The 11,489-nt window shown below is 42.4% G+C and overlaps 1 protein-coding gene across 1 annotated transcript in view; it reads right to left on the reverse strand.

Annotated features, from left to right (window-relative positions):
• The window catches only part of ntn1b (netrin 1b), a 48,841-nt gene extending 39,060 nt beyond the window's left edge, over positions 1-9,781 (reverse strand). Inside the window, exons 1-2 of the mRNA XM_082531246.1 lie at positions 9,529-9,781; positions 8,312-9,359 (exon numbers count right to left, since the gene is read on the reverse strand). Of these exons, the coding sequence (XP_082387372.1) occupies positions 8,312-9,326 (1,015 nt within the window). The 5' untranslated portion in view covers positions 9,327-9,359; positions 9,529-9,781. The remainder of the gene's footprint in view (positions 1-8,311; positions 9,360-9,528) is intronic.
• Positions 9,782-11,489: the final 1,708 nt, after the last annotated feature.

The following is an 11,489-nucleotide window of genomic DNA, read 5'->3' on the forward strand; positions in this document are numbered from 1 at the left end:
TCTGTTGTCAAATAAACAGAAGAATTAAAATAATAATAATCATAATATTATTTAGGATCTGAAAGTGAGTGTAATTGGAGTCCAAGCAGGAGTATGTCATACAGTGACCTACCGATCAGGTCTGAAATTTATATATGTCTGATCATAAATAGGAAGCCATTAAAGGGTCATAGCTGACAACCTGGGAGGATAATAAAATTAAAGTTAGTTTGACATATGTCATTTGTTTTAACATACTTGATGTCTTGTCTTGTTTTTCATGTTTGTCCATTTTGCTGCGAATTTTCTGAAGTTTGATTTTAATCCATCTTGCTGGTTTTATTTTGAAGTGGGTGCTTTTATTTTGAAAGATGAGAGTTGACAGCGGAAAGAGAGAACAAAAACACAAAATTCTCTCCAGTTAAGTGAAAATATTTAAGTTTTTTGTTAACAGGCACCTGTCTGACAGTGGAATATGGTTCACTTGTATTTAAAATTATGTTGTTCGCACTGAACAAATTTGTTGCCGTTTTTAGAGGTTTGTGTGTCTTTGATTTACAGGACTTCAAGCCACCAACGATATCTGCCAATTTGATGCTTTGGATGAATTGTGTGGTAGCTGAGACCTATATATGAGAAATCATATTTCAAACATGCATGAGTCAAGTCTGGTTTCCATATTTTATTTGGTGTAAATTGTGTGTTTTGTGCATCTCCGACCAAGTGGACTTTATCTAAACATGTTTTTGTTCAAATGCAGTAAGTACAGTAGCTCTTATGCTGTGGTCACTGCACTGTTTCATGTGACTGACTGTTTCTGTGAAGCATCAGCTTAAGAGACAATCATTCAGCCAGGGTTACTCTTGGCTGTAAGTTCAGTCATGCAATGAGACACAAGCTGAAGGCGACACCTGTGCAACACGAGTCAAACTTTGTTCTCTACTGTGCAATAAATTCCATTAAAGGAAAAGAACGGCTGGATGAACTGCACTTGTTGTCTGAAACTATATATTTTGGGCCATTTTCACAGCCCATCATGTGTCCAAATCTACGTGTGGTTCTTGTCATCTGACAGAGGCTAAAACTTTTGGATTAAAATGTATAATAAAGCAATCTGTATGCTAGGTGTCAGCATGTTCTGTGTTCTGTGCTAGTCGACACTGCTGTTATGGCGTCCAACAGCTCCTGAGTGAAGAATACGAGCGTTAAGCGAGGGTGAACACACTCCTCTCGAAACACTGAGTCACCTCTCCAAACCACCATCCACAACTTCGCAGAACAAGATTTTTCAGTATGTTCTTAAAAGCCCGAGTGAAACCTTTCTGGCTCCTAACAGCCGTGTCTGTGTTGAATTATGAGCTCAACAAAACAAAATCCTCAAAACATGCAGGCTTTACCCAGAGGACACTGGGTTGTAGCGGAGCATGGATTTTTTTGAGATCCCCCAAATACATCTCTTTGTTTTATGGTTTGGTTGTATACAGAGAAACCTCTTACCAAAGGCACATAGGCTTATGTTGCAAGACAGACTGGAGGCGACAGAGCGAAGGCCAATACCAGAAGCATTGTTCTCCACTTGTAATCGTGACAGAGCTAAATGATGTATTTCTGGACGTATCCAGCTCCAGCATGAAGGATCACCTAACATGGAGGCTTAAATACAAAAAAAACGTAGGTTGTAGTCCTACTGAGCAGAAAGGTCTATGAAAGGTCTATGAAGTGCAATACACTCACTGATTTCTCTGTAATCAACCACACAACATGCTTTTAAGTTTATGGTCATGGACAAATAGCTTTAGCAAAGAGCATGTGCAATATGGACTAAGGACTGTATACAAAATATTTGGAGGGAATATGTTTTGCTTTTATCATTGACTGTATAGAAGAGATGGATGGAAGTACTGTGACATCACTCACTGTATAGTGAATCTTCAAGCTGAGCATTGAAGCATTTAACATGCTGGTTTTGGAAACCAGTCATTACAAGCAACGGGTGGATTTTACTGAGAAACCGAAGGACACTGCCCTCTCATTAAAAGCTTCTTATACAGAAGATGCTTTATCTTCCCTTATGACTCTAAAGGGGCCGTGAATTACAAAATGAACACCACTCCATATTAAACAACACTTTAAACTAGAGATTTTAAAAGTAAACTCATCAAGAAAGTGTTTGCTGAGCTCATACGATAAAGAAAATGAGGGTTTTTTCCCATAAACCTCTATAGAGCTGGACTGCTTTTGGCAGCCAGAGGAGTCGCCCCCTGCTGGCCGTGAGAATACATGAAGATTTAAGGTGTTCCTGCTTCATTTGTCAAACCCAAGAGGTACAACCAGCTTTCATCCACTGTCCATTATGTTTATATATCTGGGGCTAAATTACAGTAAAATTTAGAGTGTTAATTATAGTATGTTGGAAAATGTAACATTTTCTTTTTATTTATGAAATTACTTAAAATGACTGTTTACTTTTCTTTTTGTTATTAACAGTTATATTTGTCCAACTAATTCAGTGCAGTTTTATTATTTTATTGTCACTTTGAGATCATTAAAGTATTTTTTTTCTTTCTTTTTACTTAAATGATGATAAGTGTGAGAAAGTTCTAGCTCAAGTAGATAGGACAGACTTTCTTTAACAAGGGGTTCAACCCCCTCTGATAGTAAGTGAGGTGCCCATAAACAAGGCATTGGTGCGGAATAACCATAATGATATGGTTATGATAATAATAGAAAACAAAGTAAATGTTGGAGTGAGCAGCATGCTCCTGTTGTGGGTTGTTAATGATCCCAGGGATAACCTCCTTTTCCTTTGGGTTTGAACCAACCTTCACGAGTGCTGTGCAAACAGTCTAAAGCAGACCAAGACTCAAAAACAGAAGAACTAAGTCTCTTTACTGAAGATTAATTTTTATCCCGCTTCTAAGGTATTTTATTGTCAAGTTAAATTACTGATTTTAAAAAAGTACATCATATATGATGAGATATGGCAAACAAAGCCCTGGTAGGCGTTAACTCTTCGCAGTCACATCTCAGTTCTTGGGGTTTCCTTCAACAAATGCCAAAGGAATCTGGAATTGTTCAAATATCATTCGAGATAACCTCGCAATTAAGTGGCCTTTAAAAAATGGATCCAAAAACAAAAGAAAATGATGGATAATGGTTCTTGTCACAGTTTCCACAGCGAGTGTCTCCAGTTTTCCTGCTAGGGTCGACCCCAGAGGAGTCCGTCATTTGAGCTGTGCCGATAGTTTTTTTTTTTTCATATTCATAAGGAAAGCACAGGCGGGTCTGCTTCACATTTGATTTTACTGATTGAAATAAATTGCTTCATTACTGCCTGCAATTTTCTCTCCCGTCGGTCACCCCGTTTGAGATTTCCTCCCTGTGCGCCTCCGAGCTGCAGCCGTGCAGCGCTGACAAGTTCTACATGACTGAGACTCGTCAGTCCGGCGGCCTGGCGGTCCGGTCCCGGTTGGACTCTGTCAAGGGTGTCTGACTTTCCACGCTGCTGCAGTGCCAGAAATGTTCCCGAGTGTTTCCTCACCTGCAGCACACCTGTTTCCTATTAACTGCTTTTTATTGAACATCTCTTTCTATTTTCTTCTCATTATTCCACCTTTATTAAAGACACTTTGCTTTGCTGTTGTTGAGTCTGCTTTAGACTGTTTGCACGGCGCAGTGAAGGTTGTTTCAAACCCAGGGGGGAAAGACTGTTCCTCCTGCGATCATTTACAGCCCACAACAGGAGCATGTCGCTCACTCAAACATTTACTTTGTTTTTTATTATCACTATCCCTATTAAAGCCAACCTGATTCCTCGCCAGTGTTGTTTATGAACGCTTCACTTATTATCAGAGGGACTAAAAACCTTCCTGTCTGATCATCTGCAAACACAGTGTGTATTGTGCCTGCTTGTTAAGACATATGAAACCCATCAAAACAACAACAAGCCCAAAAATAGCGGTCACCTCTGGCTATTGTGGCCTTAAAAAAACATAAAGAAAGAAAATTCACTCTACCCCGCAACACACACACATGCACACTCACACAAATATGTCTCAGCTTCCAAATTCAACAGAAAGGGCTGACTCTGTGCCCCCTGGCATTACCACACAGCGACAGGCCAGAGAATAGGGGGGGGGGGGGGGGGGGGGGGGGTAAGAGCGAAGGGACCCGAATGCAGCTTCTATTACAAGGAAACCTATGACATCATTGCTTTGCAGAAATTCTTCTCTCCCGTCACATGGGCTGCTGCTAAGGAGCTGAAATGAGACCCAGATGGTGAGCAGGCCTAACCTGGCATCCCAGGGGCGGGGAGCGGGTGGCACAGACACCGTCAGCAGAAACGGTGTCAGTGGTGCCACTGAGCCATATTTGAAATCATCATGGCTCAGCGGTAAACTGAACATGAAAGCAGGGCTTTAGATGTGGAGTGGCTCACATGGTTGCGGTGTCCTTGTATCGCCAGGCTCTGGTTCCCTCCTGTCTCCAGCAGTGTCTCCTCTCTCTCCCCCCCCCCCCCCCCCCCTCTCTCTCTCTTTCTCTCTGAACTGCTGCCATGCAAGGTACTCATAACCCGACTGATTTGAAAGTCTGATTCGATTGAATCCAAGTGCACAGCCCAGCTGCACAAATGCAAATGGCCTTGAACACGGACACTTCTTCCAGATGAAAATATTGTGCGACAATATCCACTTTTCCGCTGGCAGTAAGTGCACATTAACATCCATTTTTAACGGATTTTAAAATTCAGATGAAGGCATTTTAAAAACGAGTGCTGCTGTTGGCAGTACTTGAGTGTCTTTAAGAGGACTGTTGGGTTACATGTGACCAGAAGAAGCCACTTCAAAGGCAGCTGTAGCATTGATTTGAATTCTTCTGTCATATTTACCGTCAATCCCGGCGGCTCTTTAAAGATACGTGAACGTGCATTTAGATTCTTTATTACAGAGTGTACTGGCAGAGTCAGCCAGCAGCCGTCTGATACAATCACATCCTAATTCAGCTGCCTTGTGGGTGGCAAATAGGTTGGCTCTTCCTCACAAAGATATCTGTGTAGGTTTAATGAATGCCTGACGCCGTTTTCTACACTACAGGGTTGCTCGATGGAATCTCTCCTACAAACACTTTTTTTCCTTACACTTAGAGACACATAAAAGCAGCTACAGGAAAATTCACCTCAAAATTGTATGAGACTGACTGCACCTCCAGTTGTCCGGAGGTTCTAAAAAAAAAGAAGAAGAAGAAAGAAAGAAAAGAAAGAAAAACAGAGCATCACGCGGCAGGGTGACAGCAAAAGCAAAAGCATAAATCGAACAAGTGCAAAATTACACGTATGAGTGAAGGGACCATCTTCATCTCGTCTCGAAACCCACTTGGCAAGCCAAAGTTTCCCACAGTACACTCCCCCCTCCCCCACCCCCACCTTCACAGCCCATCAGTCACTCAGGCCGGAGAGGAGCAGGGGCCTGACTGTCAGGGGTCAGAGCGCCATATACGCGGAACACGAAGAGAATATGAAGCAGCTGCCTGGGACATGAGAGCCTGATGTGTCACCATATGTGCGCGTTTCCCAACATTATGCATTCCTTTATGGCTCACGGTCAAATATCATCACGCACTGAGTAATTAAACAAGCACCGAGCTGTGTGTGTGTGTGTGTGTGTGTGTGTGTGTGTGTGTGTGTGTGTGTGTGTGTGTGTGTGTGTGTGTGTGTGACAGTAGTGTCTGTTACGTAATTAAAAAACAGAGAGCTCGCAATAAAAAATATGTTTTGGAGAAAAACTATAGATGCTGCAGTTTTTAACGTGTAACACACTTTAAAAAATGAATTGCGGATTTAAATGATTTGCTGAGCTTTTCTCAGACTTGAAATCACATTTATTTTACTTTCCACGGCACAGTTTTGAGAGCAGCGCCTGCGTGGTTTTATTTTCACGGCCGTCTCTTTTACTTGCTTACCTTTTCTGTTAGATTGGGTGAAAGTTTCAAAGAGTTTTGAAAGGTCGCGCATAGTAAAGGCACCTAAATGACTCCGGATAGCTGAGGGCCGCACGGAGATTTAAAAGAAGTGGATACTTTTGCCCAACATGCAAAATATTCCCATTTATAATAAGATGATTAAAAACAACTATGCGAGAGATGCAATACCAAAATAAATGATGCATTTTTTATTTCTAATATAAAATATGTGCAAAAAAACAAAAACAAAAAAACCTCGTGACTATAGAGAGACAGTTTGAGTCTCGCTCTAATCTTTTTTTCAGTCTCTTTACTGTAATTTTGAATGTCCTGGGGGGTTTTCTTGCAGCCGTTCGATGTCTCCTTGTAAATGTTGACGTTCCCTTCATATGGAAGTTATGAAGAAACGCTGGGTGGCCAAACGCATTCCACGGGGTGAGAGTGAGAGGGGGAAAGAGCAGGAGGGGGGACCCGTGCCCCTCTTGTTTTATGGTCAAATTTGTCAGTCGTTCACCTCCAGCTGATAGGAATGCTGCTGCCAACGTAAATGCGTTTCTTTCTTTCTTTTCTTTTCTTTTCTTTTTTTTGATGACGACCCTGCATGCAAAGTCATGGGAAGTTGACTTTGTCCTGAACAATAAGTGAAACCAACTCTCCCATAACCGCTCTCTCTCTCTCTTCCCTCAGCACCGCGATGTCCTCCAGCGGGGAGGAGAAATCCAGACACATCATTAGCGCCACAACTCTGCATCCCCACCGCCAGACCATATGGACCAGAGCGCTCAGTGGAAACAACCCCTCCCCCTGGCTCCTCTTCTTTCATGCAAAAGGTGTCAGGACACCCTTATTATTTTCTCTTAGGGAGACATGATCAGTCTGGCTTTTTTTTTATTATCTGATGACACCAGTCGCACAAAAAAAAAGTGAGTTGGTGGTGTAAAGGGGGCCCTCCCTCCCTCCCCTTTACAGCGAGATGGATGCCACAAGTGACAAGCCTTTGTTTTAGTAAAATACACTCACATGCTGGCTTTTGCAAGGGCGAAAGGCGGAGGCCAAGGGGAACAACTTGTTCACTTGTTCCGTTTGGTTGAGCAAACCATGGCAGTGTCGGAGACTTTGTTACATTTCCAGGTTTGCTTCGCTTTAAGCTGTTGATATAAACTTTCCTGCTCTCTGTTCAGAAATAATCAGCATCGCAGCAAATACACTCTCCCTACAATTTAAAAAAAAAAAGAGGGGAGATCTGGCTTCAGATTACCCAGCGCTTTGTCCTCCTCTCTGAATAGTTTACTGCCTCTAAAGTGGCAGTTTATACTCTACGTGCCAAAAATGTCAATAAAACCGCCCTAATCGCCCGTCCAATCTGTAATAGCACCTGCTTATGGAAACACAACACGCCCCTGCAGTGTATCTGTGCAGCTGCAATGTTTCCTTTCCTATTAGAGCTGCTACTACAGTCGGAAACACGCGGGGCAAAACGAAGTCACGCATTTGGGCAGGCGCGCTTTGTTTACTGAAACGACTTCCTGCCTTTTCTTTGCTATTCATGGATTTATTGTGGATGTTGATAAAGATCAAAGGTTGACAAAGTGCGTTTTTGCAGAACTGATATGGAGGATGTGAAAGTTGGGAAACAACAGAAAAAGACTTTTTTTTTCTTTATTTCACGGTGGCGCACCTGCCTCCTAGAAATCATTGGTGTTTCTTTTAGCGTAATTTGTATTTTTTTTTTTTCAAACTAAATTGGCGAAATCTTTAATTTGCTGAAACAGCAATTAGTCCTAATTTCTACTGAAAAAAGATCTTGCTATTTTTTTCCTGCGGTCGTTTCAACAACAGTTTATTTGGTTTGAGAGATATAAAAAGTATAATAAATACCCTTATAAATGATAATAATTCACCAATAAGTTGGTTAATTTTCAAGAAAGTATTTTGAAGATATAGACGTTTTAGTTTGAGGGGTTTTCACTGCGCAGGTGCTGAGATTTCAGCTTGTTTTTGACATAAAGGCCTTTTCCTCCTCTTTTCCTCCAATAAAATATATTTAGCCAAAAAGAAATTAATTATTTCTAATTTAAGGAGCACCATTTACCATATTTCCCTGTGCGTAAAGTACGCATTTTAGACTTAGGCGCAAAATGATATTTTAAATTGGAGAGACTGGAGTGAGAAAAACAAAAGTAAAGACAAACGAATAATCACCTGGCTAGAATTAAGTGTGTGTGTGTGTGTGTGTGTGTGTGTGTGTGTGTGTGTGTGTGTGTGTGTGTGTGTACAGCAGAAAACACTGATAACAACACTCATTACGATTATTTTGGCACTGATAAATGCTTAAATATTTCCAGAGTGAATTGGAAAACAGGGGATCCCTTACCGACACATTCGTTGGCTTCTCTAACCGTGGCGCGCTGCCAGGGTCGGTCGTAGTGGAAAGGTTTGCACCTGTCGCACTCCGGTCCCGCCGTGTTGTGTTTGCACTCGCAAACCAGATTCCCCTCTCTGTCCTTGACGCACTTTGAAGCGTGCCCGTTGCACTTGCACCGTCCTCCGACCTGCAGGTCCGACACTGCGTAAAAGTAGGAATCGCGGGCTAGCTCGGAGTCGTCCTCGTTCTCGTCTCCGAACGTGTGAAGCCGGCTGAAGATCACCTTGATGTCCGTGGCTGTCACCCAGTCCTGAAGCACCGGAGAGTTATCAAAGTCGTGTGCCGACGGTCTGCCGTCCAGCGTGCTGAAGGCTATGAGCCCACCTGTCAGCGGGTGCATGTCTGTGTGGGAGTCCGTGCAGATCGCCTCTTGCTCGTTCTGCTTCGTAATTGCTGCCCTGTTCTGCCGGTTGTACATCTTCTTGCACTGAGTGGAATAAAACTGAAAAGGTACCCACGATTTGCCATAGTCCATGGACTTGTAGATCGCCATGGACTCGGGTCTGGGCGAGCAGAACTGCAGGCTCACATAGGTGACCTCAAACTTTTTACCCAAGGACAAGGTGAGAGTGACGTTCTGCGGATACTGCACGTAGTTTTCAGACTGCCAGCAGGTGAGGTTGTGAGGGTTGTTGAGGTCTGTCAAATAGGCAGGTGGATGGGACTTTTTGGGATCTCCGGAGTCGCACGTGTGACAGTCCCTACTCCTCTCCTCTCCTTTTTCGGTCACCACGCAGTAGCGGGCGGCCGGAGTGCCGCAGGTGCTGGACACGCGCACGTCCTTCCCAAAAGCAGAGTTGACAAAGTCGGGGATGCATCTCCGAGGATTCCCGTTCTCGTCATAGCACGGGTCCGGAGGGGAAGACTGTGCAGCAAACATGCTGAACCCGTATCCCCCAAAGACACATTTGGTAAGCGCAGAAACTGTCACCAAGGTGACCCAAACCTCCAAAATCCTTTGCATTGTAATCCGTGAGTCGTAGGGGGTGGGTTTGCGCTGAAATACGACGAGGACAAGATAATCAGTTAGCAGCGCTGCAGTCAGGTATTAAGAAGAAAACAAGACAGCTATTAAACAATAAATAACGCTCACGAGGAAATTAGAGAGTGGGTTAGGACGCAAACAAATGCATGAAAAGAAATAAATGTGTATAAAATATTCTTACAGGGCCAAGAAAACTCCACCTAGACCACTACCTCCAAATATACAGCTCAGCCTGAAAGTGCAGGAGAACTCCAAAGAATTTGGAGAAACAGCCTATCCGATTTAATCCGCAACTACTGCTATAGTTATACTTCCCCCCCTCTTTAAAAAACCCAGAATAAAACCAAGATATGGCAAATGCCCAGCTGGCTCTGACCCTCCTTCTGCCTCTGCCTGTCCACTCAGTCACACCTCTGCCCACCTCTATCTCCTTCTGTCCCATTCCCTCTCTGTTATAATAGAAAAAAGGGGGCTCCGCTCATTCAGTCAGGAGTCGGAGCTTTTTTTTTTCTTTTTTCTTTTTTAATGTCTCGACGTCGGAGATGGAGCAGCGACATCGTCCGGCATATTACGTGAACTACAAGCTTAAAAAGCAAACTCGAAATGAAACTTAAGAGTCATGCAGTCATTTGATTTTTTCAGCTACCTCTCTCTCTTTAATCAACAGTGTATGTATGTGTTATTTAACTAAGATACAATAAAAAAAAAAACACGTCTAAGATACCATCAATGACCACCGTGGTTTCATCGCTGGTCTTTAAACCACATCCTTATCTTCACGCACAGGAAATCAGCTGCACGTTTGCAGCCCCAGTAAGCTGCAAGTAGCAAGACACAACCTTCCTTTTCATGTCGTTATTGTCTAATGTGCCAGCAAGGGAGTGATGCAACATTGCCTAACAGGCACACTGTACATTAAAAAAAAATCATCTGAACTGTCGTCTCAATGAGATATATAATGAAATATTACATATAAACAGCTTAAAGCCATCTTTTTTTTTATCATAGGTTAACTTTTGTTAACCTTGTCTTCAGTTTTAATTGGGATTGTTATTTTTCGATTCCATTTATTTTATTTATTTGAACAAGGTTGTAAAGTCAGATAAAGTAAGTGTTGTGAAAATATGAACGAGTACTTAGAATGTCTTGATACATGCTCAGTCATCCAGGTATAACGAAATCCTTTGAAGGGAAAGAGCATCTTTGAATCAAGGAGGGGGGCTAAGGATACGTCTTTCACCATCTTACAAAGCTGTGATTGGAGCCATTCCCCATCTCTCTGTAAATTGTACGCACCATGACAATTTAGATATTGAAAATGACCTCATGGCCCATCATTCCCCAGTTGGGGAAACCTCTGGTGTTGGAAACTGAAGGAGTCACACACAAGTGGATGAAATGGATTAGGGATAGGGACTATAAATATATATAGTATTATATATGTGTGTGTGTGTCTTTTTTTTAACCATTGTTTATTTTTGGTAACTTGTAGATAAAATTTTACTCTGATTAATGTTTTTAGAAATTGCTGGGTTGTTGATAGGAAAGGGGAAGCTGATAAATGTTTCAGAATTGCAACACTCTTTTGGGTGTTTACGTATGCTGTGATAATGTTAGGTAAAAGAGGAAACATCACAAAACAAAAGCAAATGTAGCACATTGAGCATCACTACTGATACACAAAGCAACAATAAGTTACACTCAGCAGTTTATTTCTTACATTGTGCTAATATTGCGTTGGACTACCTTTTGTCTTCAGAGCTGCCTTAATTCTTAACGGCAGAGACTGATAAAGGTCATGGAAATATTTGCTAAAAGGGTTTGTTCTGTATTGACATGACAGCATCATGCAACTGCTGCAGATTTGCATGTGCATCATCTGTTAAAGCACATCCCAGTGGCGCTATATTGGATTGAGATCTGATGACTGTGGAGGAAAATTGTGCACCGTGGAGGAAAATTGTGCACCGTGGAGGAAAATTGTGCACCGTGAACTCACTGTCGTGTCCAAGAAAGTTCTTTATCCTGCTGGAAGCAGCCAGAGAAGATATGAACAATGTGGTCATAAGACAGTGGATATGGTCAGCAACAATACTCAGGTATGCTGTGGTTTTACATGATGCTCCATTGGTACACAAAGTG

The sequence above is a fragment of the Aulonocara stuartgranti genome (genome assembly GCF_965226115.1).
Source record: "Aulonocara stuartgranti genome assembly, chromosome: 4".
In the NCBI taxonomy this organism is placed as follows: Eukaryota; Metazoa; Chordata; class Actinopteri; order Cichliformes; family Cichlidae; genus Aulonocara; species Aulonocara stuartgranti.